General features: G+C 52.5%; 9 protein-coding genes across 9 annotated transcripts; 6 read left to right on the forward strand and 3 right to left on the reverse strand.

Moving 5' to 3' along the window:
- Positions 1-538: 538 nt before the first annotated feature.
- Positions 539-1,562, forward strand: E0L32_008281 (uncharacterized protein; the record flags this gene model as incomplete). The annotated part of the gene is made up of 3 exons (XM_031143119.1): positions 539-865; positions 963-1,331; positions 1,413-1,562. 3 exons carry the CDS (start codon positions 539-541, stop codon positions 1,560-1,562), a joined length of 846 nt encoding a protein of 281 aa, XP_030992423.1.
- A 548-nt stretch (positions 1,563-2,110) lies between these two features.
- On the reverse strand, positions 2,111-2,705 carry E0L32_008282 (uncharacterized protein; the record flags this gene model as incomplete). The annotated part of the gene is made up of 5 exons (XM_031143120.1): positions 2,111-2,250; positions 2,321-2,392; positions 2,510-2,546; positions 2,614-2,639; positions 2,702-2,705. 5 exons carry the CDS (start codon positions 2,703-2,705, stop codon positions 2,111-2,113), a joined length of 279 nt encoding a protein of 92 aa, XP_030992424.1.
- Positions 2,706-3,617: 912 nt separating this feature from the next.
- On the forward strand, positions 3,618-5,767 carry E0L32_008283 (uncharacterized protein; the record flags this gene model as incomplete). Its single annotated transcript, XM_031143121.1, has 4 exons — positions 3,618-4,287; positions 4,329-4,829; positions 4,888-4,970; positions 5,054-5,767. The coding sequence occupies 4 exons, from the start codon at positions 3,618-3,620 to the stop codon at positions 5,765-5,767; spliced, it is 1,968 nt and encodes a 655-aa protein (XP_030992425.1).
- Positions 5,768-7,164: 1,397 nt separating this feature from the next.
- E0L32_008284 (uncharacterized protein) lies at positions 7,165-10,179 on the forward strand (the record flags this gene model as incomplete). The annotated part of the gene is made up of 2 exons (XM_031143122.1): positions 7,165-7,284; positions 7,342-10,179. The coding sequence occupies 2 exons, from the start codon at positions 7,165-7,167 to the stop codon at positions 10,177-10,179; spliced, it is 2,958 nt and encodes a 985-aa protein (XP_030992426.1).
- A 1,495-nt stretch (positions 10,180-11,674) lies between these two features.
- E0L32_008285 (uncharacterized protein) lies at positions 11,675-11,997 on the reverse strand (the record flags this gene model as incomplete). The annotated part of the gene is made up of 2 exons (XM_031143123.1): positions 11,675-11,688; positions 11,742-11,997. The coding sequence occupies 2 exons, from the start codon at positions 11,995-11,997 to the stop codon at positions 11,675-11,677; spliced, it is 270 nt and encodes an 89-aa protein (XP_030992427.1).
- A 1,238-nt stretch (positions 11,998-13,235) lies between these two features.
- On the forward strand, positions 13,236-13,607 carry E0L32_008286 (uncharacterized protein; the record flags this gene model as incomplete). Its single annotated transcript, XM_031143124.1, has 1 exon — positions 13,236-13,607. The coding sequence occupies one exon, from the start codon at positions 13,236-13,238 to the stop codon at positions 13,605-13,607; it is 372 nt and encodes a 123-aa protein (XP_030992428.1).
- A 1,682-nt stretch (positions 13,608-15,289) lies between these two features.
- Positions 15,290-16,328, forward strand: E0L32_008287 (uncharacterized protein; the record flags this gene model as incomplete). Its single annotated transcript, XM_031143125.1, has 2 exons — positions 15,290-15,708; positions 15,977-16,328. 2 exons carry the CDS (start codon positions 15,290-15,292, stop codon positions 16,326-16,328), a joined length of 771 nt encoding a protein of 256 aa, XP_030992429.1.
- Positions 16,329-16,365: 37 nt separating this feature from the next.
- On the forward strand, positions 16,366-16,998 carry E0L32_008288 (uncharacterized protein; the record flags this gene model as incomplete). The annotated part of the gene is made up of 1 exon (XM_031143126.1): positions 16,366-16,998. The coding sequence occupies one exon, from the start codon at positions 16,366-16,368 to the stop codon at positions 16,996-16,998; it is 633 nt and encodes a 210-aa protein (XP_030992430.1).
- Positions 16,999-17,749: 751 nt separating this feature from the next.
- E0L32_008289 (uncharacterized protein) lies at positions 17,750-19,653 on the reverse strand (the record flags this gene model as incomplete). Its single annotated transcript, XM_031143127.1, has 3 exons — positions 17,750-19,057; positions 19,120-19,270; positions 19,331-19,653. 3 exons carry the CDS (start codon positions 19,651-19,653, stop codon positions 17,750-17,752), a joined length of 1,782 nt encoding a protein of 593 aa, XP_030992431.1.
- Positions 19,654-20,122: the final 469 nt, after the last annotated feature.

Here is a 20,122-nt window from a genome sequence, read left to right on the forward strand (position 1 = left end):
GTTGGTCAGACAAGCTCAAGTCAATGCATCAGGAGAAGAGGGAGTACATTTCGTCCCGGCGTCTGTGTGGTATTCGATACACGAATTCCGATGATATCTGTCTCTCTTGATTCTCGGGATACCAAACCAAGATAAAGAAGCTCTGTTCTTCCCAAGCATATTCGAAGGATGCTCTGAGAGGAACAAACTCTTGCAAGACCCTGATCGAGCTGGTGGAGCATACGGTGCTCTCCGGTCTACGCACTGTATTATTATGGGCCATCGACTCAACACGGCACCGTCTGTATTAGTCCCTCTACGCACCGTAACCCTCAGGCCTTCGCAGCTCAAAATGTTATCAAAAACTTACAGCCCCGCCAAACGCCTTCAACGCATGCTATCATCACCATCATCCACACTTGTGATATTCACTCCATTTAGACCACCTCCGATACTTGGGAATATCCTCTATTTCTTCTTGCTTTCCCCTTTTTTTTTCTTTGTTTTGTGATACACGCGAATCTCTGCATACGTCCGTCCGTCCGTGAAGGAAGCTCAAATGGCCCTCCGCACGCCACCGGGCCCGTCGTCCTCCCTCTCCAACAGGAGCATCCCGCCCCTGCTGGAGCCGTGCCTCGCCCTGCCGCCCGCCGCCGGCTCGCTCGCCCTGCTCACGTCGGTCCTGGGCGCCAGCACCAACTGGCTCGTCCTGCGGTACCTGACGGCCTACCTGCTCAGCCATCACCAGCTACCAGCGAAGCATCGACAGGCTAACGACGACGAAGAAGAGGAGGCCGGCGGGGAGCAGCGCCAGCAGGACGTGAGCGTCGTGTTGGTGAGCTTCATGAGGGACTACGCCTTTTGGCGCGACGGCGCTGGCAGGCTGGTATGTTTTGCACTCGGATCCATCCTCCTTTCTTTTCCTTTCCCCCTCCTTCAGAGAGAATGACACCATCAGCTCATACACAGAGGAATTGTATCAGGGCCTGGACTTGGAAATGCAGTCGCGCAAGGGCCGGTTCAAGTTCATAGACGGCCTGACCGGCCTGTTTCTGGACGGCGGCGGCGGCGCCGTCGCCAAGGGTAACCAGACGAGCAGCAGCAGCAGCAGTACCGGTGCGGCGATACTGAGCGCGAGCTCCGGGCTCTCTGGTATCGGCCGCACGATACACGCCGCCGTAGACGAGCTGCTGGCGTCGTCGGGCGCCGGAGGAGGGCAGCCCAAGGTCGTCTTGGTCATCGACCAGCCGGACCTTCTACTGGCAGCGACGGCAGGGGACGAATCAGCACTGCGGCAGGGCTCCGCGGTCACGAGCGGTGGCTTGCAGGATCTACTTCTTGATCTCCGAGAGGTAAGAGAGCGTGGCTCCAACCCCTGCGCTACAGTCTAGCCAGGCAGTGCATGCTTACATTGTCTCACAGAAAGTTTACAGCTGTCTCGTGACCGCGTCGGCCGACGAGCCTCTGGTATCGTCACAATCTACGACGTTGGAAAAGGAACACGCAGCATTCGTACTGGCGCTGGCGCACCAGGCGGAAACGGTTCTCAGCTTGCGGTTGTTGGACACGGGCACGGCCAATGATGTGAGCGGCGTAGTGCGAATCACGCACGGGGGCGATGACACGGGCGAGAAAGTTCCGGGCGTCGAGTATCTGTATCATGTCGGGAGCGATGGCGGCGTCCGGGTGTTCGGTCGGGGGCAGTAGAGCCGTGATGCAGATAGAGTGAGTGGCTTGTCACAAAATTCAACGATACCCATGCAACAGATAGATCAGCGATCGTAATGTGCAATTGTCTTCCCATTGCCTCCCATTATTCGCTCGGATATCATAAGCAGCAGCAGCATCGGAGTGTCCCGGTTCCAAATTACCATCGCAACCGAGCTCCAGGGCTTCGAAATCACATAACGCCGCCGGCAACGCAGGAGAGCTGAGTGCTTCGAGGAGGACCCAGTTTGGTGTGAGGATGCTTCATCTGAAGCAAAGAATTGGCATTTTTGTTGACCTTGCTGTATGACCGTGAACCCTGACTGTAGAATAATTCATCAAGCAAAAAGATGCCCCAGTCCGTCCGTTCCCCTCAGACACCCAAATGCACAGCCCAAATCATCCTTCTTCCTCGTCCCCTCGCTTATGAAGTGGGAGCACCCCGGGCGCCCTTGGGGGTGCCAGTCTGGAAGCCGTTCTTGAATCGTCGGGTGACGGTGCTGAGGTAGCGCATGCGGCCGGTGCCGTCGGTCTTTCTCCGCTTGGCCTTCTCGCTCCAGTTGTCTACCACCAAGGTCAGCTTTCTCCGGATCCCCCATCCAACGAGCACTCCATTCTTCAGCGGCAAACGTACACTTGCGGGTCTTGGCAGCAGGGAAACCGCACGAAGCGCAGGTCTTCTTCTGGATGTGCATGGAGCGGCGACCTGTATGTTCAATCCTCGTCAGCCATTGTCTCTCGCATCCCGCACGCTCCCACGCGCCCCAATCGCTCCCAGGTTCGCGTCTCGAGCTCCCCGGCGCCGGAAATGGTGTAAACTAACCGCAACGACGGCAAAGACCGTGCGTCTTGTTGTGGCGCTGGATTTGTTTATGTTAGTGATGCTGTCGTGAGGTCGGAGGTGGTGGTGGTTGGAAGGCGACGAACCTTGCCGAAGCTGGAGGTACCCTTGGCTATAGCAAACGGTCAGTACTCAGACACATCGACGCAGAGGGAGGGAGTGTCGTCGACGTACTCATCTTGTCGGTGTCTCCGTGATGTCGTTGAGGATGGACGAGGCGAGTTTGAGATTGTGCGGACGGATGGATTGATGAGGCACACAAAAAAGTTTTGGTTTGGTACCATTGGAAAAATGTGTGCGCTTAGACCAAATAGGGAATTTAGGCGAAGGGTTTTCAATCACGTGTGATAGTGGGGACATGGTTCTCTTTTGTGGCTGAAGGCAAACATCAAGCCACAGCCACAGCGGCGAAGATGGCCACGTGATCACGCGGGACATTGGAGGTCTAAAAGGTGGGTCAGAACCCCCGCCGCAACGCGCTGCTGCGGCCCCACTCTCAACTTCATAATACATTCACTTCTACCCGTGTAATCTCAAAAAGTTCGACGAAGAGCTAAAAACGCCCAAAACGCCCAAAACGACCCCTGCTCCCATACAAAAACTCCAAATTCTTTGTTTTGATCCGTACGGAGGTTGCTGGTCAAAGTTTTCACTCCCTTGCCAGGTCACAAAACCTCCACAAAAATCAAAGATACTTCGAGATTTCAACGTCAACAAGGCCCTGGTCTAGCGCCGCGATACCTGACAGGGTTGTGCCAACTTGCCCTTGACACCTCCGCTAAGAAATCCACCAAGAACTCCACTTTGTGAGCCATTCCATGGTTATTTGTATGGAAGACAGGCAATTGGGCGTCTGAATAGTTGACAGATACCTCGATCTCAACAATCAATATCCTTGTCGCACCCTTGCCCTGGAACTCGGAAGGGCTATCCCACTGCCTAAATCCGATGGGCTCGATGATGGACAAGTACTTCTGTCAGCAGTCCGTCAACTAGTCTGACCATCACTTGACAGGGTTGGTGCAGTAGTTCTTCGTCGAATTTCTTGAGATTTTACGGTATTCTCACTGGGAGATCAAGCCTACGCATCATGGATGGATCAAGGACTGCAGAAGAGCTGGAGGAAGAAAAGCAGGAGCTGCTACGACGCATCGATGCAGCGGAGCGACGCGCCGATGCAGCGGAGCGACGACGCGCCGATGAGGAACAACGGGCCGCCGCATGGGAGGAAGAAGAACAGGAGCTGCTACGACGCATCGATGAGGTGCGACGAGAGACCGATGAGCTGCGACAACAGACCGATGAGGTGCGACGACAGACCCAGCCTACGACACTCGACGAATATATCGCTGCCTGCCACTCCCTTCTTTTTTCCAAACTCACCGTTGGACCGAGGCCGAAATTGACCTCAAAGGGTCCTATCACGAACCCGCAAAACAAGTGGTGTCCCACAAATCTTCGACCATGGTCCAACTTTCTTCAACAACAGAGGATCGCATTCGGCACCCTCTACAACGCCTTCCCTACCAATCGTCGCGTTTTTGACAGCCAATCCCTCCTTTCCCAGTTGGGGCAGAAGATGTCGAAGCGGGTGATCAGAGACGAGGGGCGGCTCAGCTACTTCATGAACGACAACGTCATGGATTCGGTCAAAAGCATCATTGCCGAGCTTAAAGAGGTGGAGGAGGCGAGAATGGCATTTGATCTAGGAAACGGCATCCTTCTCAACCCGGGATGCGTCTACCGATCCGACAACGCGGGTTCGCTAAGACCTGCGCTGATCTAGGTTTCCGGCTACAAGTCGCCTCTGACCGCGCCGCACCTTCGTGTCGGTCTATGCCCAATGAATATCTACAAGGACGTGGTCAACCGGAAGACGATTCCATCGTCCGTGGACCCAGACGGGCGTTTCCAGTATCATGCGGAGAGGCTGACTGCGCTGGCCATTACGGAGATCTACCAGTACATGATCAGGGCGGACTCGAGTATGGGGTGTTGACCACGGGCGAGGCGATAGCGTTCCTGAAGGTTGACTGGCGCGAGCCTGAGACGCTTTTCTATCACCTAGCCGAGCCGGATGCGGAAGTGGCGGCCCACCCTAACCATTTTCGCTTATGCACGGCGGTCGGTCAGTACCTGGCCTTTAGTCTCATGGCTCTTGGTCCGGCGGGTGGACAACGGTTGCCTGGGCAAGAAGAGCGGCGCCAAGCGACTGAGAATTTGAAGACGTGGAACGAAGATTTCGAGACGACGCTACGGTCGATCCCAGAGGACGAACGAAATGCGCCGAAGAGCTCACCCGGTTAGATACCGGAAGCTTACGAGGGTGTCGACCGATCTCCTTACTACAGACGACGCAGTCAGCGAATACTGGCACAACAGGCCCGAGAACAAGGAGGAGAGAGAGGAGCAAGCAACGACAAGGAGCAAGGAAGGCCATATTGTACGCAAAAGTGCCTTGCAGGACTCGTCAATAGCCATGTCCTCGATCCAAGATGCCCAAACATGTCACTGCACAGCCGGCAGCCCAACAATCACCACGGCCACGACACTGGCCCGGGCCGCGCCCTTGCCCGTCATCCGATCGATCACGCCGAATTCCTCGAGCTTCTCCGGCAGCAGCTAGAACGGACATTAGACGACGGGATCACGCCGTTGGGGCCGAGTGGTGCGTGCGGCGTCCTGTTCAGAGTGACCTTGCTTGCGTATTGCTATACCTTCGTCAGCAAGGGCACGTTTCGGGCATTTGTTAAAGACCTTGAGCATGAGGCCGCCGTTTACCGACGTCTGCAGCCCATCCAAGGTAGACATGTGCCCGTCTTCCTCGGGGCCATCGACCTCCGATCGATGAACAAGATTTATTACTATGGCTACCGAGCCTACGTAATACACATGACCTTCCTGTCGTGGGGAGGAAATTACATTGATCTGGCTATTGCTGATGGCGCGGAGGGTGAACTGGAAGGGGCGGCGGTACGGTCGTTGCGCGCAATACATCAGCTGGGAGTACGCCACAAGGATATACGAAGGCCAAACATGCTGTTCAATGCGGAGATCAATGGGGTCCTGATCATTGACTTTGAGAGGTCCTTGCTGCTGAGCCAACGCATGTTGAGGTGGCTCCAGGCGGTGCCAAACAAGCGAAAACGGGAGGTGGAGAAATCGGACCATCGAGGTCGAGCTATCGCGAAGTTCTCGGATGAGATTTGGATGTTGAGAGGACTATTCAGGAATCCATAGCACCCCCAAGCTTTAGGGGGTTGTTGCGTGTAGATCTGGCTCTACTGTGGAGAGCTTAGCTAATCTGACGGTCGCGCACTTGAAGCGCGAATATCTGCGGTAGCTCTGTGGAATGGAACTTCAACCTTTTACACACCGTTTATTTGACCCCTATCTTAGTTGTGACATCTCTACTGCGCTGCAACGCAGCCTAGAGGCAACCTACGGGAATTCACTAACGTTACCGCAAGAGTCAGCAACAACACCGTGAAATAAACTGTAGCAGGGGTCTCTATGTAGACCTGGCTCATGGTCGGTGCCTACCTAAGATGTGACTCTGGCGACCCTTGGCTGCCTATCTATCTATCTATCTATTTGTTTGATTCTTGGTCTACCTGTTAGGTACAAGCCAAGTTACACTGTCGATACGACACAGTTGAAAGAGACACAATGAACACAATACCCATGTTCGAGAGACACTGTGGCATTTCTCAATGATAAGGACACAATTGTTATCGTGGATTGATCAACCACGGTCCCCCGACCGCAAAGGTCCGACCGCAAAGGCCCGACCGCAAAGGTCCTCGAGCCCGACAGCTGCCGACCGTCTCCGATGTGGGTCCCCGGAATCGGACCCGGACTTTTTGACCTCTCGACCATGGGCTGCCTATCTATACCACAGCACCTGAAGTCCTTGATGGGCTATGTTCCCCAGTTTATTATCACTGCCTACAGCAGTTGTGCCTTTTTTGTCTTCTTTCTTCCCCTTTTCTCTTTTTTTTTTTTCTCATTTCTTTTTCATTTTCATTTTTTTTATATATATATTTTCCCTTTCCCCCCCTTTTTTTTTCTTAATTACTATAGATATAATATAATACTAGCTATACTCTATAACTATTAGTCTCTAATATTACAGCTATTTTGATCTGATCTGTTCTATGAGCTCCTGGATTACAGTCTCAGTCTCTAAGCTTAACTGCCCGGAGGAGGTCGGCAAGCAGTAGAAGAAATTGGGCAAAAGCTTGGGTTGGTGGGAAGGAATGGCAGCTTGACAACTCCAGGTGCGTGCCTGCCGCCAATACCCGCTGTTAGAAATCCCAGATCTTAGTCATCTCTACACCAGAAATCATCCTTCTCCCGCACACTTTTCCCACGACACCAACTCTCTCGACTCTGGGTGCTCAATCAGAGCAGCTGGTGAGACGAGGCCAGCATTTTTGAGATCCTTGATATCGAATCTATCGTTTGTCAACATTTGGTCCAAACCAAACGGCCGGGTGTTTTCGCCCTCAGATTACCTCCCTACATGATTTGAAGCTCACTTCCTTTGCAAGCACCTCTTCATTCATAGCTGGATCCCAATACGCGGGTTGAAATTTTCAAGGTCGACATTGATACTGGCTGAATACCTAGGTACAATGTCCTCGGCACCGAGCTCGTCTGTGGCACCCGTAAGCAACAAGCCACCCGACGCGAACACCACAGAGGCTACGGCTGGGTCACAAGCATCTGAACCAGCGATGGAACCAGAGTCAGAGGTGAGTGTCTGTCGGGTAGTGAGCTTAGAATCAACGATCTGACTGAGACATTTTCAGCTTGATGCAAACTCGCACACATCCCTGATGGACGATTCTCATCCCCTGAATCCCGTCGAGGATGGCACCATGTTCTCCAGTGTCAGGGAGAGAGATGCGCTGCGTGTCCGCGCGTTCTTCCATCCTGAGAATGTGTCGACTCCGCCCGATGAGGAGGGTCTGGTTCTGAACACAGCATGGCCTGCACACAAGGCTCTCACATACTACCTCAATCTCGGCCGTTTGCCCCCACCAAGCAAGGTCGCAGCGTTCATGAAAGTATTCAGGGAGAAAAATCCTGGCCGCACATTTGACAAACTTCCACACAAGTTGCACACCCAGATGGAGCGTGTCAGAGAGACGCTTGCGGAGAATGCCCTTCGAAATGGACATGAGCTACTGCGAAACAAACACCGCGAGAAATTCGTGCAGGAAAACGCGACTGAACTCGCTAATCCCGGGTTCTGTATGAGTGTGTTTCGCAAAGGTGTGAGTACAGTCGGTCTTCTGAATGAGTCCACGAAACGTCTCGATCTCGTTCACAATTCTTCGATGCAACTTCAAACTCACTACATCGAGTTGGACACGATTCTGAAGGATATTCGGACGTTGATATCGGAGAACAAGGACGGGGAAGCCCTGGCCCTGTTCAAGTCGAGGATTTTTCCGTATCTTGACAGCACGTCCCTCTTGGAAGGGCTTATCGCAATCCGACGCATAGCGGACTATCAGCGGTACCTCCCTTGCGTTCAAGATCACCGTTCGTTTTTCCTTGGGAACGAAGCCGACGAGGCCAGCCACCACGAGCATGTCGACTCCGACTTCATGACACCGGACTACTCTATAGTCAAAACCTTGCAATACAACCTGGCCTGTGAGCCCGGTTCCTTGCTCGACGTTGATCGACATGTTGCTACGGACGAAGAGGCCAGGCTCAGATACGGCCTGTGGTTGGGGGAGAACTCCGCCTACGCACTCCTGCCACGGCAACTCTTGACAAGGCTCGATGACCCCGACACGTTTGAGGAGCTAGAGTTCAAGAAGCTTCGTCTGATCGCTGTGTCCGAGGAATTCTTTGAGAAGCTTGACCTTAACGAAACCATCGCCGTCAACATCTCGGACCATATCCAAGGTTCCAGGTGTTCTCTCACCCATGCAACCGAGCCTCTCACGATCCAGAGCACTATGGAGATGGCCCTGAAGATGTACTGGGATAGGGTTGCAGCCAATAACCCGATTCTACAGGAGCTTCGAAGAGTGTGCCCAAGTACCGAGCTCCCTGATGTGACACGGAGCCTTGAGTACTGGAACTTGAAATTCTGCAAACAACAGCAAGAACTTCTCCCGGTTTCTTGCGGCATGCAACTCTACGAAAACCTTCAGCTAGGCACGAGCAACATACCTTACGAAACCCTGCATTATCTCAAGTGGGCACGGGCATACCGAGAGCCAACCATACTCGACTTCAGTGAAGACGGCCCAGCAGGAACATGGCTTGAGAAAGAGACCATCAGCGAGGCCGAGCGAGGCATGAGGGATTGCATCCCTGGAAGCCTCTCCGGCGAGTCCCAGCATCGGGTGGATGCCACAGACATCTGGAAGGATTCCGTCGATCTAGAAGAGCTTGACCAGTTAGACGAGGAGACACAAAAGCCCAAGCTGTTCGAAACCATCTTCAAGGAGAAGCGAGCGAGGCGTGGCGAGCTTCTCAAAGCCATGGTAAAGGAGGACGGTATGCGTCTAGTTGGTGAGATCAGAAGCATCGAAGAAAAACCAGAGCACGCACGGTCACACATCGACGAGGCGAGGCTGGCAGTTTTGAAACCTGCGTTGAGTCTCAACCGACTATACTATGAGCGCTGGATCCTTCTAGGCCATGTTCTTAAAGGTCGGACAGTTGAGGACTTTGAGAAATACTGTGTTGGTCTCACCCGAAACCTCCTCCTGTCAAACTGGTACCTTGCCTATGCAGCCTTGGTCGACATCACCAACGAGCAGAGCGTATCTGATATCTCAAGGTTGACTGGGGATGAGGTAGCGGCAAAGCTAGGACAGGAAGCAGATGATCTAGCTCGCAAGAAGGACGAGGTTATCGCTGCGAAAAATGCCTTCGGAGAGTTCAAAGTAAACCCCAAGGTGGACTGGGAACACCCAGAGCTCACCTTCTACGCCAGGCACGCCTTCGACGGCAATATCGCCTTTGCACGTTGGCTGGCAGAGCACAACCCTGTCATCAGGTCCATTGTCAAGCGATGGGATGAAGGCTTTACCTACACTCTCGAAAAGCCCGTGTACTGCTATCGGCCAATGACGGATGAGGAATTGAGGCATGCTCACGTTGAATGGAAAGAACTCAAATCCGAGTTTGGACTAGCGCCAGTACGAGAAACCGTAGAGACCGAAGAACAGCGTGGAGCGATCTCGCCAGAGAACCCCCCGACAACGGCATCGACCTGGCATCAGCAGGTGCTTCAAGTCAGGGATGCGGTGAAAGCTTACCAGGACAATCCGAACCAGAAGCCCCAGTTACTATCTGACCTGGAAGATTCCACCGCGGAATGGGCGAAAGAATACGAGGAGCAGCGAAACAAACACCCCGTTACCCTTGCAAACTTCAAGGCGATGAGAGAGGCAGGCTTGGTTTGGCACAAAAAGGATTTTGTTGAGCCTGGCTCGGTGAAACTCGTTGGAACATTGGAAGAGTTTGTCTTCGATAACATGAAAAGCACCAAGCAAGATAACTCCTCAAGTCGAAAGCGGTCGCTGTCTCCTGGTTCCAGGGATGAGGACCATCCCGGATCCAAGCGACATGAGACCTGCGAGCTCGACAATTGGGAGGCCTTGCGTTTCGAATATTGAGTGGTCGAGTTGCCTCGCTTGTCCAAGTTTGACGACATGCTTTGGTAGTTGATTTTCTCACGTTTTCTTTTTTTTTTTTTTCTTCTTTTTTTTCTTTTTTTTTTCAAATTCAAATTCAACGATACCACGTTCAAACCTGACGACATACGTTGTCTGTCAATTAGTTTATCTTTCCCCCCCGAAGCTTTGCTCTCGCGGTCAGCTCCTACAACCATCTGAGGTAGGGCACCGCGAAAGAGCAAATGAATTGAAGCAGTCCCTGGCAGGGTGTGCTCATGGCATTCTATGCCCATCATGATATGGCTATAGAATTCTTAGCTATCAATACCACAACGCAGTTTTCTCATAAAAATGCCTGTACTCTATTGCTTAGTGTTTCCCGCATAGTTTTGCAGTATGTCCGTCTCGTGAAACATAATTACCGTTCCTAGCAAAAGAACTTTTGGTATTGTATGTGTGTCTCTGCCGTGTAATTGGCATTCAGCATACTGTACCAACAAAACGTAACGTTCCGACACACATTTCGATCTTTGGCTGCGGTGGCCCATCATGCAAGGCATGGCATTCACATAGCTGATCCTAGCCTCGTTTGAGAGGGTGGAGCGGCTTACCTTGGTGTTGTCGGCGTCCGGTCCCTGGACGAGGTCAAGGAAGAAAAGAATGACAGGAAGACAGAGACGAAAAAGGACATCAGGATTTCGGCCCAACCTTCTTTTTTCAAGATGTGATAAAGACTAGGCCTGTATCTTCGTCAGGTATGCCTCGCGTGCGAGGAACATGTGATCAATCCTGTCAAGCCCTTGGACCCCCAGAGTCTCTATCAGCTTTTCTCCTTAACCTCCGCGCTATCTAAATCCTCATTGATAGACTTGAAATTAACTTCCTTCACTACCTTCCAGCCGGCATTGATAAGCTTATCGAAAGAGTCAGTGTAATACAGAAACTCTAGAGCAGTATCTATATAAATAACTGTAGATTTATGGGCTTATGGGAGTTGGCTCAGGAGGTTGAAAGCAAATGCGGATTTCAGAATGCAAACAAGCACACATTTCTAGGATAGAACTTGCTGTCAGTCTGTATATAGTCTGTAGTGTCATCGACTCCTGGTAGAGTCTGAGGCTGAGGTGTGACTCTGTGTTTGCGTTGTTGCCGTTGGGTATTGGGTACCGGCCCATTGTAATAGTGAATAAATCGGCTCGATCGGGGTCGTCAGCTCGATTCGCCACGATATTCGTGCAGGTAGGCATCGATTCCGAGGTTGCAGGCTTCCCAGGAGCTTCCGGCATCGTTACAGTCGTTCCTGACATAGTTCTGGCATGCATGCATGCATGCAGTCGGTCAGTATAGGAGCCACCTCCTCGACCCTGGTCCGATAGCTCCGCAAGCAGTGCGAGCCAAAGATGGTCGCTCTGGAGCCCATAGGTTATCCCACTACCTAAAATCGATGGGGTTTCTGGATACTCAAATGATCAAAAAGAGGATTCCCCAGTGGCCTTTAGTACCGGATACCTGGCAAGAAAAACCAGCCTAGATTGAGGGAACCGACACCGCGATCCGCGTACATTTTGCAATGTCTCCCGGCACAAGCTCCTTCTTCTTCTCCTCCTCGTTCTTCTTCTCCTCCTCGTTCTTCTTCTCCTCCTCCTCCTTCTTGTTCTCCTCCGCCTTCTTCTTCTCCTCGTCCTCCTCGTCCTCCTCCCCCTTGATTTTGTCCTCCTCATCCCACTCGACCTCGACCTCCTCTCCCTTGGCTTCCTCCTCCTCATCCCCATTAACCTCGTCCTCCTGCCCTTGAACTCCTCCATGTAGCAAAGCCATGGGCGGAAGATAATAGTCTTTCTGATGAATACGTCCAAAATTCCCTTGTCTATCAGCCACCACATCCTAAGATCATATTCCGGCCCCACATGTCTGGGGCCTCCGGGTCTCCTCCGACCGCCCATCTCCATGCGCTTCCTGATCGCTTTCCTCTGACATCATCTCCGGCGCGCGCGCGGTAGATGCTCGAGACCCGGCCCTCCTCTATCCACATGTAGCTGAGCTCGAGCGTGTTCTTGTCTTCCTAGTTGATCCAATTACCTAATTCATCTCACTATCTAATGCATATAAGAAGTTAAAGAGAAAGACTCTAAAAGAAGTAAGATATTAATAACAAACTCTATCTTAGTCATAATATATTTTATAGTATCCGGCAGAACAGAAAACGTCGTGAGTAGAGGTGCTATAGGAATCGGTCAGTATGTTTATGATGCCAATGACTTGGTCTCTGGCGGCATCACTCTTGCCTCAACTGCCTTTTCAAATAAGCTTGAGGGAATCCGCTACCCTCGTATACCACCTCATTCCATGTCACCATTGTAATGAGTTGTTGGTCGACGAATATGTTCTGTTTGGCGAGGACTTTGATGGTATGGTACAGAGAGCATTCAGAGAGTCGGCCTGCCTTTGTGATGTGTTCGAGCTGTTCTGCAATGCTCTGGTTGAAGCTTGCATTCCATAGGTATCTTGGCAGTGCTTCCTTGATTTTATGACCAGCTCAGCGACCTGTTCTGGCGTTTTTTGGTTCTTCTGATATGTCGTCGTCATGGCGGCAATCTGAAGGTCGAAACACCGAGTCCTTCGATTTGGACCAAACTTTGTCGAACGATAGATTTGATGTTGGAGATTTCAGAAATATTGGCCTCGCTCTGCCAGCTGTCTTGCTTGGACACCTCGAGTCGAAAGAGTTGGTGTCATGGACAAGGTAGGTGGGAAGAGTTGGTGTCATGGTGGGAGAAGGATGGATTTATTTCAGAAAATAGCTGCTACCAGTCACGTTCCTGCCCTTTTGAAATTCCGAAACCAGGCTTTGAAATTAGTGATCTAGGCAGGAGCTCTCCACTCATGGAATAAATTATTCTTGCACCCCTCTCCATCACCCCCCCTCATCACCATCACATTGACATCGAATCGGCATCACATTGACATCGAATCGGCATCACAATGACATCGTATCGGCATCACTTGCCACGTAGTCTGTTCCCCCCAACATATGGGGGCCTGAGATTAACAGAAAAATGTCGACCCAGCAGATCAAGGCAAAGGCATTCAGAGTGACTCAGGGATTATCGGAACTCGAGGTTCGAACATGGCGTGAGCAAGGCGTCACGTTGACCCCTCTCCACGTTGGCGATTTCGGTTGGATTCCCTTGGAACCAAACCTCGACGAGAACGGGAATCTGCGAGCAGTGGTTGCGATCCAGAGAGCGGCATACTCAAATACAGGTACAGGCATGGTGACTCCTGAAGACGGTGGCTACACGCTAGCGACACGAATCCCATCCAGGGCTGTCCTTCAGACCGCAAGTTACCAACCAGATGGCGGTCCCAGTGACACCGTGGTTACGGCATATTTGATGAAGTGGCTTCGCACACTGACAGAGCAATAATTCAGGGCATGAGAGAAGACACACAGAGGGAATTACCTTGTTCGTCCAATCAGCCGCCTCATCTGAGTCCAGCTACACCGTATATCAAGAGCAAGGAAGGAAGTTACCTAAAGGTTGTTATAAGGGGACTTCTTGAGGCCCATCTATATGATGCTAATTGGCTGTAGTGGAATGAGCTGCAGGTGATGCTAGAGCAATCAGAAGCATACAGTGCCGACCATAACATATAAATCTCAAGCACAGTAGGAGATGCTCTGAGCTCCCTAAGATATCATCGCTTTGTTCTAGTCTTTCCCTCACAAGCTACGGTAGAGTAACTTCAATAACATCACTGGAGGTGACCTTCTTTGTGATGATTTGACAAGCTTCGTCAGTTGGTGATGCATCCTACGTAAAGAGCGATATGGTGTCTGAGTCTTGACGGGCTGGTGTACGGCAGGCTTCTTCCCGCTTTTCTTGGGTACATGAGTACCGGCCTGTTGTTCGTCAGGTTCTGTACATAACTTCTCCTTGGCATGCTTACCTTCTTATCGACGTGCCAGACTCTGTGTGCCACTCTGCGTTGCTCTGCCCTTGTTCTCTTCGCTGGATTCTTGCCAATGCAGTTACCTCGCACTTGGAGGTCTCGATAGCGTCGAAGTGCTGAAGACGAGTTTTCCAGAGCCTCTGGGTTTCCAATGCTGTTCTTGTTACCAAGGTCAAGGAACGAGGTTTGTCGGGTGCGAGCTGGTTGACCAGAGGGGGTTCAGTCGAGTTCCCAGATTGTAATGAGCCATTCTTGCATTTTGAGAAGGCCCTCTCTGCGCAGTTCCCGCTCAAAAGCGGATGAGAGTCTGAAGATAAGGTACCTGGCAAGAAAAACCAGCCTAGATCGAGGGAACCGACACCGCGATCCGCATACATTTTGCAATGTCTCCCGGCCCAAGAAATGTGAACTCTTGGTCTGGTGTCGAGTTCGAGAAAGTGCTGATGCATCTATCATATGCATTGACTGTGCTGTGCATTGGACTGGCATGTGCCTTGCTGTGCTGGTGTGGCTAATAATGTTGTTCACGACAGAGGATGCTGACCGCCTTCACGTCATATGAGCGGGGCGATGTTCTTGATGGTGAGTTCCGCTGCTCACCGCTTTGCTCATCTCTTTTATCTCTCTTTATCTTATCGAAATTTCGTTTCTGCCCGACAAAATGGACCACCACCAATTCTTTTTCCTAAACTTCCCTAACTTCCCAAACTTCCCATCCTTCTCATTATCCTTCTCATCCCCCAAACGATTCTCTGAGCAGAGGGACGAACCTTAGGAAACGGCATCTATATATATGTGAGTACAACACTCATATCTTTTATTAATATCAAGATAGATCAAGACACTGATATCATCATTATCATCTTAGACACCAGACACATCACTAGATCATTGAATCGCTAGACCAGCACCATACCAACATCTCACCACTACGTCAGTCAGGATCACCTCACTTGTGAGTATTCAGTCACCTCATTGGCATCTAATAAACATACTGACCGATTCCCTCGCCAAACAGAACATATTCGTCGAGAATGAGGTGGTACACGAGGGTAGCGGATTCCCTCAAAACCTCCTCAGCTTATTTGAAAAGGCAGTTGAGGGAGAAGGCAAGAGTGATGCCGCCAGAGACCAAGTCAGAGTGATCGTTGAAGCCATGGAAGACCCTGTCAAAGCAGAAAGGTTCCAAGAGTATTTGGAGATCCGGGAACCATCCCCCAAGCGTCAGAGGACACAGCCGTCCAACGAAGCACAAGTACCCGTCATTGATCTCTCCAACGATCCACTCATTGTTGGAGACGCACAAACTCCAAAACAACGGGAATTCTACAAGCTCAAGAGAGCTCGGGCTTCGACGCCATCACAAGGTCCACCAGAAATGTCGGCACCACTGTCGAAGCCATTACAGACCCCATTACCACAATCTGACCAACCACCCGAGGGATTGTCTGTTGCTAAACAACGGGAGTTTTACAAGCTCAGATCCGCATGGCAATGTGTTCATGAGAGCCCCTCCAGGCCATCGGAAGCTAGGAAAGGACGCAAGGATCCTTCTCCTCAAGAAAGCACTGTATGGTCTGCGAATCGCGCCTCTTTTGTGGCAAACGGAACTCGGAAGCACCCTACGGAGTGCAGGCCTTGATCCAATACCGCATGAGCCTTGTTGTTACTAGAAGGACGGAGTACTGCTCTTCTTCTACGTAGACGACATTGTAATGGCGTACCAGCAATGCCGTGAACGAGTTGTGAATGTAGGAAACGCAGCTCCTTTTCCAGCTTATGTGATCTGAAGGCATTTCGCGGTTTGTTTCCCCGTTTTAAAGCTCGTCTGACCGTTTCACAGCGCTGAATCCGAGCGTATCCCTCCATGTCTGGGTTGTGCCCGCTCCGCCCTCGCGGGCAAGAGCGACGGCCGATGTTACGACTCGGAGACCGCCGGTGCACGTTACGAGCGCTGCACCGCGGGCGGCCGCTGCGATCCCATGTACGAGTCTCGCTTTCCCAAAACGAGCTTCGTTTTGCTAATTCGAGCTGCTAGCCCACGGGACGCCCTTCCGGTTGTGCTTTTCTTCCTGGATTACATAGAGAGCTCAGGCTTCGACGCCATCACAAACTCCAGTGCCAGAAATGTCGACACCACTATCGAAGCCATTACAGACCCCATTACCACCACCCCAAATTCAACAGCGAGTTGAACCGGCCACTCGACCTGCATGCAAAGTCGAGTTCACAATGAGGTCCTCAAACTTCGACTACGACAAAATTGAGTCTTTCATCAGAGACAAAAAAGCATCACAATGCACCCTGGTTGCCTCGGAGGTGCTGTACGAAAATCCCGGAATCCCTCAGCAAGAGACATCAGAGTGCACCCTGGTTGCCCCGGAGGCGCTGTACGAAAAGCCCGGAATCCCTCAGCAAGAGATATCAGAGTGCACCCTGATTGCCCCGGAGGTGCTGTATGAGATTCCCGGCAGCGCTCAGCAAGAGACATCAGAGTACATCATGGTTGGCCCGGAGGTGCAGCACGAGGCTGTTGGCATCACTGCTGATCGCTGGAGGTGTATGTTGGAGGCGATAAGGTTCAAGCCGACCCCCCTCGAATACCTCAAGAATGGCGGCGTGATAGATGTGGTCATGAAACGGAAGGATATCAATTGGGTTGAGACACACGCACTGTTGACGAAAGAACCCATTCTACCAGCCAGAAGAAACCTAGGCCACCTGAAAGTCAAGGTTGGTGCATGCAAAGCAGAGGACGATCCCGCCGACGCCCCTTTGCGATGGGTTGTGGCAGCACCAACGCGAGGCAGGATCGAGTTCTCCTATATAGCCACCACAAGATCACCACACACCATAACAATATAAAGCCTTACTTTAGAACTCCTTAAGATTATCCCACTATCTAATATATATAGATTCCTCGTCCTTGTCCTCGTCCTCGTCCTCGTCCTCCTCCGCGTCCTCCTCGTCCTCCTCATCCCCCTCATCCCCCTCAACCTCCTTGCCCTTAGCTTCCTCCTTATCCCTACTAACTTCATCCTCCTGTCCTTAAACTCCTCTATTTATATATAGCTGAGCTCAGGTGTGTTCTTATCTTCCTAGTCGATACAATTACCTAATGTATCCCACTATCTAATGTACCTAGGTGCATAGATTATCCCACTACCTAAAATTGATGTGGCTGATGGCCGCCAAGTTCTTCTATTAACAACCCATCAACTAAGTCGACCATCACTTACCATTCAAACAAGCGTTTCACTGACCAAACATTGAGCTACGTGTTAAGCAAAGTTTGGTTATTCGAGATGTTGAATGGCAGTATCCTCTCATGCATTGGTGAGAAAGGGAGACGAAGCGCTCTCCCAGCTAACCAGCAACCCTAGAACAGGCTGCAAGGTTCGTCGCCTTCCAACCACCACCTCCTCCGACCTCACGACAGCATCACTAACATAAACAAATCCAGCGACAGGGACAAAAGAAAGTCATCATCTGTTTCAAAGCAAAAGTTCCCGCTGTCTATTCATTAGGTATCAAATCTCTATCAGTGACCGTATACGTATATATACGTTTATGTATGCCCCCTTTTCTATGCCCCCCCACTACGCAAACGCTCTCTCTACAGGCCCATGACGGCCGTGTTCATCCCCAGCGCGCGCTTGACGGCGATCCACAGCTCAAAGGCCTCGAGCTTGACCTCGACGCGCCAGAAGCCGAGGTAGGCCGCGAGCAGGCGCAGCGCGTTGGGCGGCCAGAAGGGCGAGCCGAGGCGGCCGATCTCCTCGAGCCGCTCGTAGAAGACGGTGCGCATGCAGTACCTCGCCAGGATGAGGAAGGAGCGCAGCGGCCCCGAGCGGGTCTGCAGGTTCTCGTCGAGGCTGCGCGTCAGGTCGTTGGTCTTGAGGATGAGCAGGATGATGCGCGGCACCTGGCCCAGCATCTGCACCAGGTCCGCCAGCAGGCCCTCCTGCAGCGCGTCGCCCATGCTCTTCTTCTCGTCCTCGGACTTGTCGGCCGTGATGGACGAGCTGACGACGGTGAAGTCGCGGCCCGTGATGGCCGAGGCGAAGAGCGGGAACTTGTCCTCGCCGACCCCCGCGACCTCGTACACGTACTTCTTCATGCGGTCCATGTCCCCGTCGATGACGGCGAGCCACATCTTGGCGTACGAGCGGCGGAGGTCCATGGGGATGTCGCGGTAGAGGCCGTGGTCGTAGAGGATGACGTCAAAGTTGGCGCCGTAGGGGCCTCGCCTCCGCGAGTCGTTCTTCCTAATGGCGATGTTGCCGCCGTGGGGGTCGCAGTGCAGCGGCGCGCCCTCGCCAAAGATCATCTCGTTGAAGATGCGCGCCAGCATCGCAGAGACTTCGTCGCGGTCGATGCCGTTGGCGTCGAGGTACTCCAAGTCGTCCAAGCGGTGGCCAGACTCGTTCGCCATGGCCAAGATCCGCTTCTGCGCAGATATGACCTGCGGAATAACCAGGGGCAGCTCTGGGATGTGTGAAAAGTACTCCTTCGTCCGCATGGCATTGGCGGCCTCCTGCTGGAAGTCCAGCTCCTGCGGCAGCGAGACCTCCATCTCCGAGGACAGCCATTCGAGGTCGTACTCGGGGAAGAAGCGCTTCAATGTTTGAAAGGTGAACTTGGTCAGGGCCAGATCGAGCGGCGCCCATTGAGCGAGGCTCGGATGCTGGACCTTGACCGCGACCCTCTGTCCGTTTTCCTTGAGGGTGGCCAGATGTACCTGCGCGAGGGAAGCAGCGCCGATCGGCTCGGGCGAGAATTCGGAGAAGTAGTCGAAGAGCTCGTCACCTGTGTCTTGTTTGTACATCTGCTGAATCGACTCGAGTGAGGAGACGGGGCATTTGTCCTGGAGAGGAATGAAAGTCGTGGTCCATTCGAGGGGCAGGAGATAATTCATGGCACTCTGCAGAGACGTTTTGTGAGCAAACAGAAACTAGAGCGACTGCAGGCCGAGATGTCCCTTACCAGGTGTTGGCCGAGCTTGATGAAGATGCCGCCATTCTTCTCGAGTACCCTGAGCGTCCGTACAGCACACCTCTTGTGGCAATCCTTGAGCATCCGCGTCTGCTCCTCCTCGTCGCTTGTCTTTTCCCTCTGGTTCAAGGTAGTTCGGTAACTGGGGCCGGAACAGTCAGTCGGCGCAACCCAATGGCTTCTTGGACGGTGATCAACCTACTCGTTGATGCATATGAATAGCGCGGACGCGACCCTGCCCGTCCGCTCCGCCGCATCGTAGCTCGCCTTGATGTCGTCGGTGAACGCCAGCAGCCCTGCGCCAGCAGCGCCACCGGTAGCCGTGAGAAGAACCGCGCCTTTTCTCCTGAACCGGGGAGGTGCCTGTTGTCGTGAGTCTTCACGAGCGAATGACGACGCAAATCTTCGAGTCTGGGAGGGTCTCGGTGCGCGGACAGCCATCAATGGGTGGCTGCGACATTTGGCGCACGTCCAGGAGCGAGTGCCCCGGACAGCCACAGAGAGGGGAGATATCGTGGCCTTCATGCTGTTGGGAAGGAGACGGGCGCTCAAGAGCGATTGGGCATTTGAAGTAGAGCGCCTTCACAGGCAGATACTTCGCATGGCCGTTGCTGATCGGGACTCGTTGTTGTTGCGATCCATTCACAGCCAGCCAGCCACGGTTGATCGAGGGCTTTATCGACGCCGCGTCGGGGAAAAATGAATCCCGCCCGTCATGCCATCTTGGAAATTTTTTGGCCCCTAATGACGCACGCGACGGGCAGGTCGGTCCCACATCTTGCCGAAAACAGGGGCGCCAGAGGGACAGCCGCCTAACCGAGTAGCGCTGCGGCCGCTGTATCGAATGTTGCAGTCCCAACATTTTCACATGTTTTTCTATCTGTTTGTGTAAGTCGACTGCGACTGCGATGGACTCGAGCCAGGTTGAAGCACATCCTCTCCTCCTAGTCTCATACTCCCTGTACAGGAGAGCAGAAAGTCTTATAGAAGAGGA

Source organism: Thyridium curvatum (genome assembly GCF_004353045.1).
Source record: "Thyridium curvatum strain D216 chromosome Unknown NODE_54_length_294788_cov_77.042876, whole genome shotgun sequence".
In the NCBI taxonomy this organism is placed as follows: Eukaryota; Fungi; Ascomycota; class Sordariomycetes; order Thyridiales; family Thyridiaceae; genus Thyridium; species Thyridium curvatum.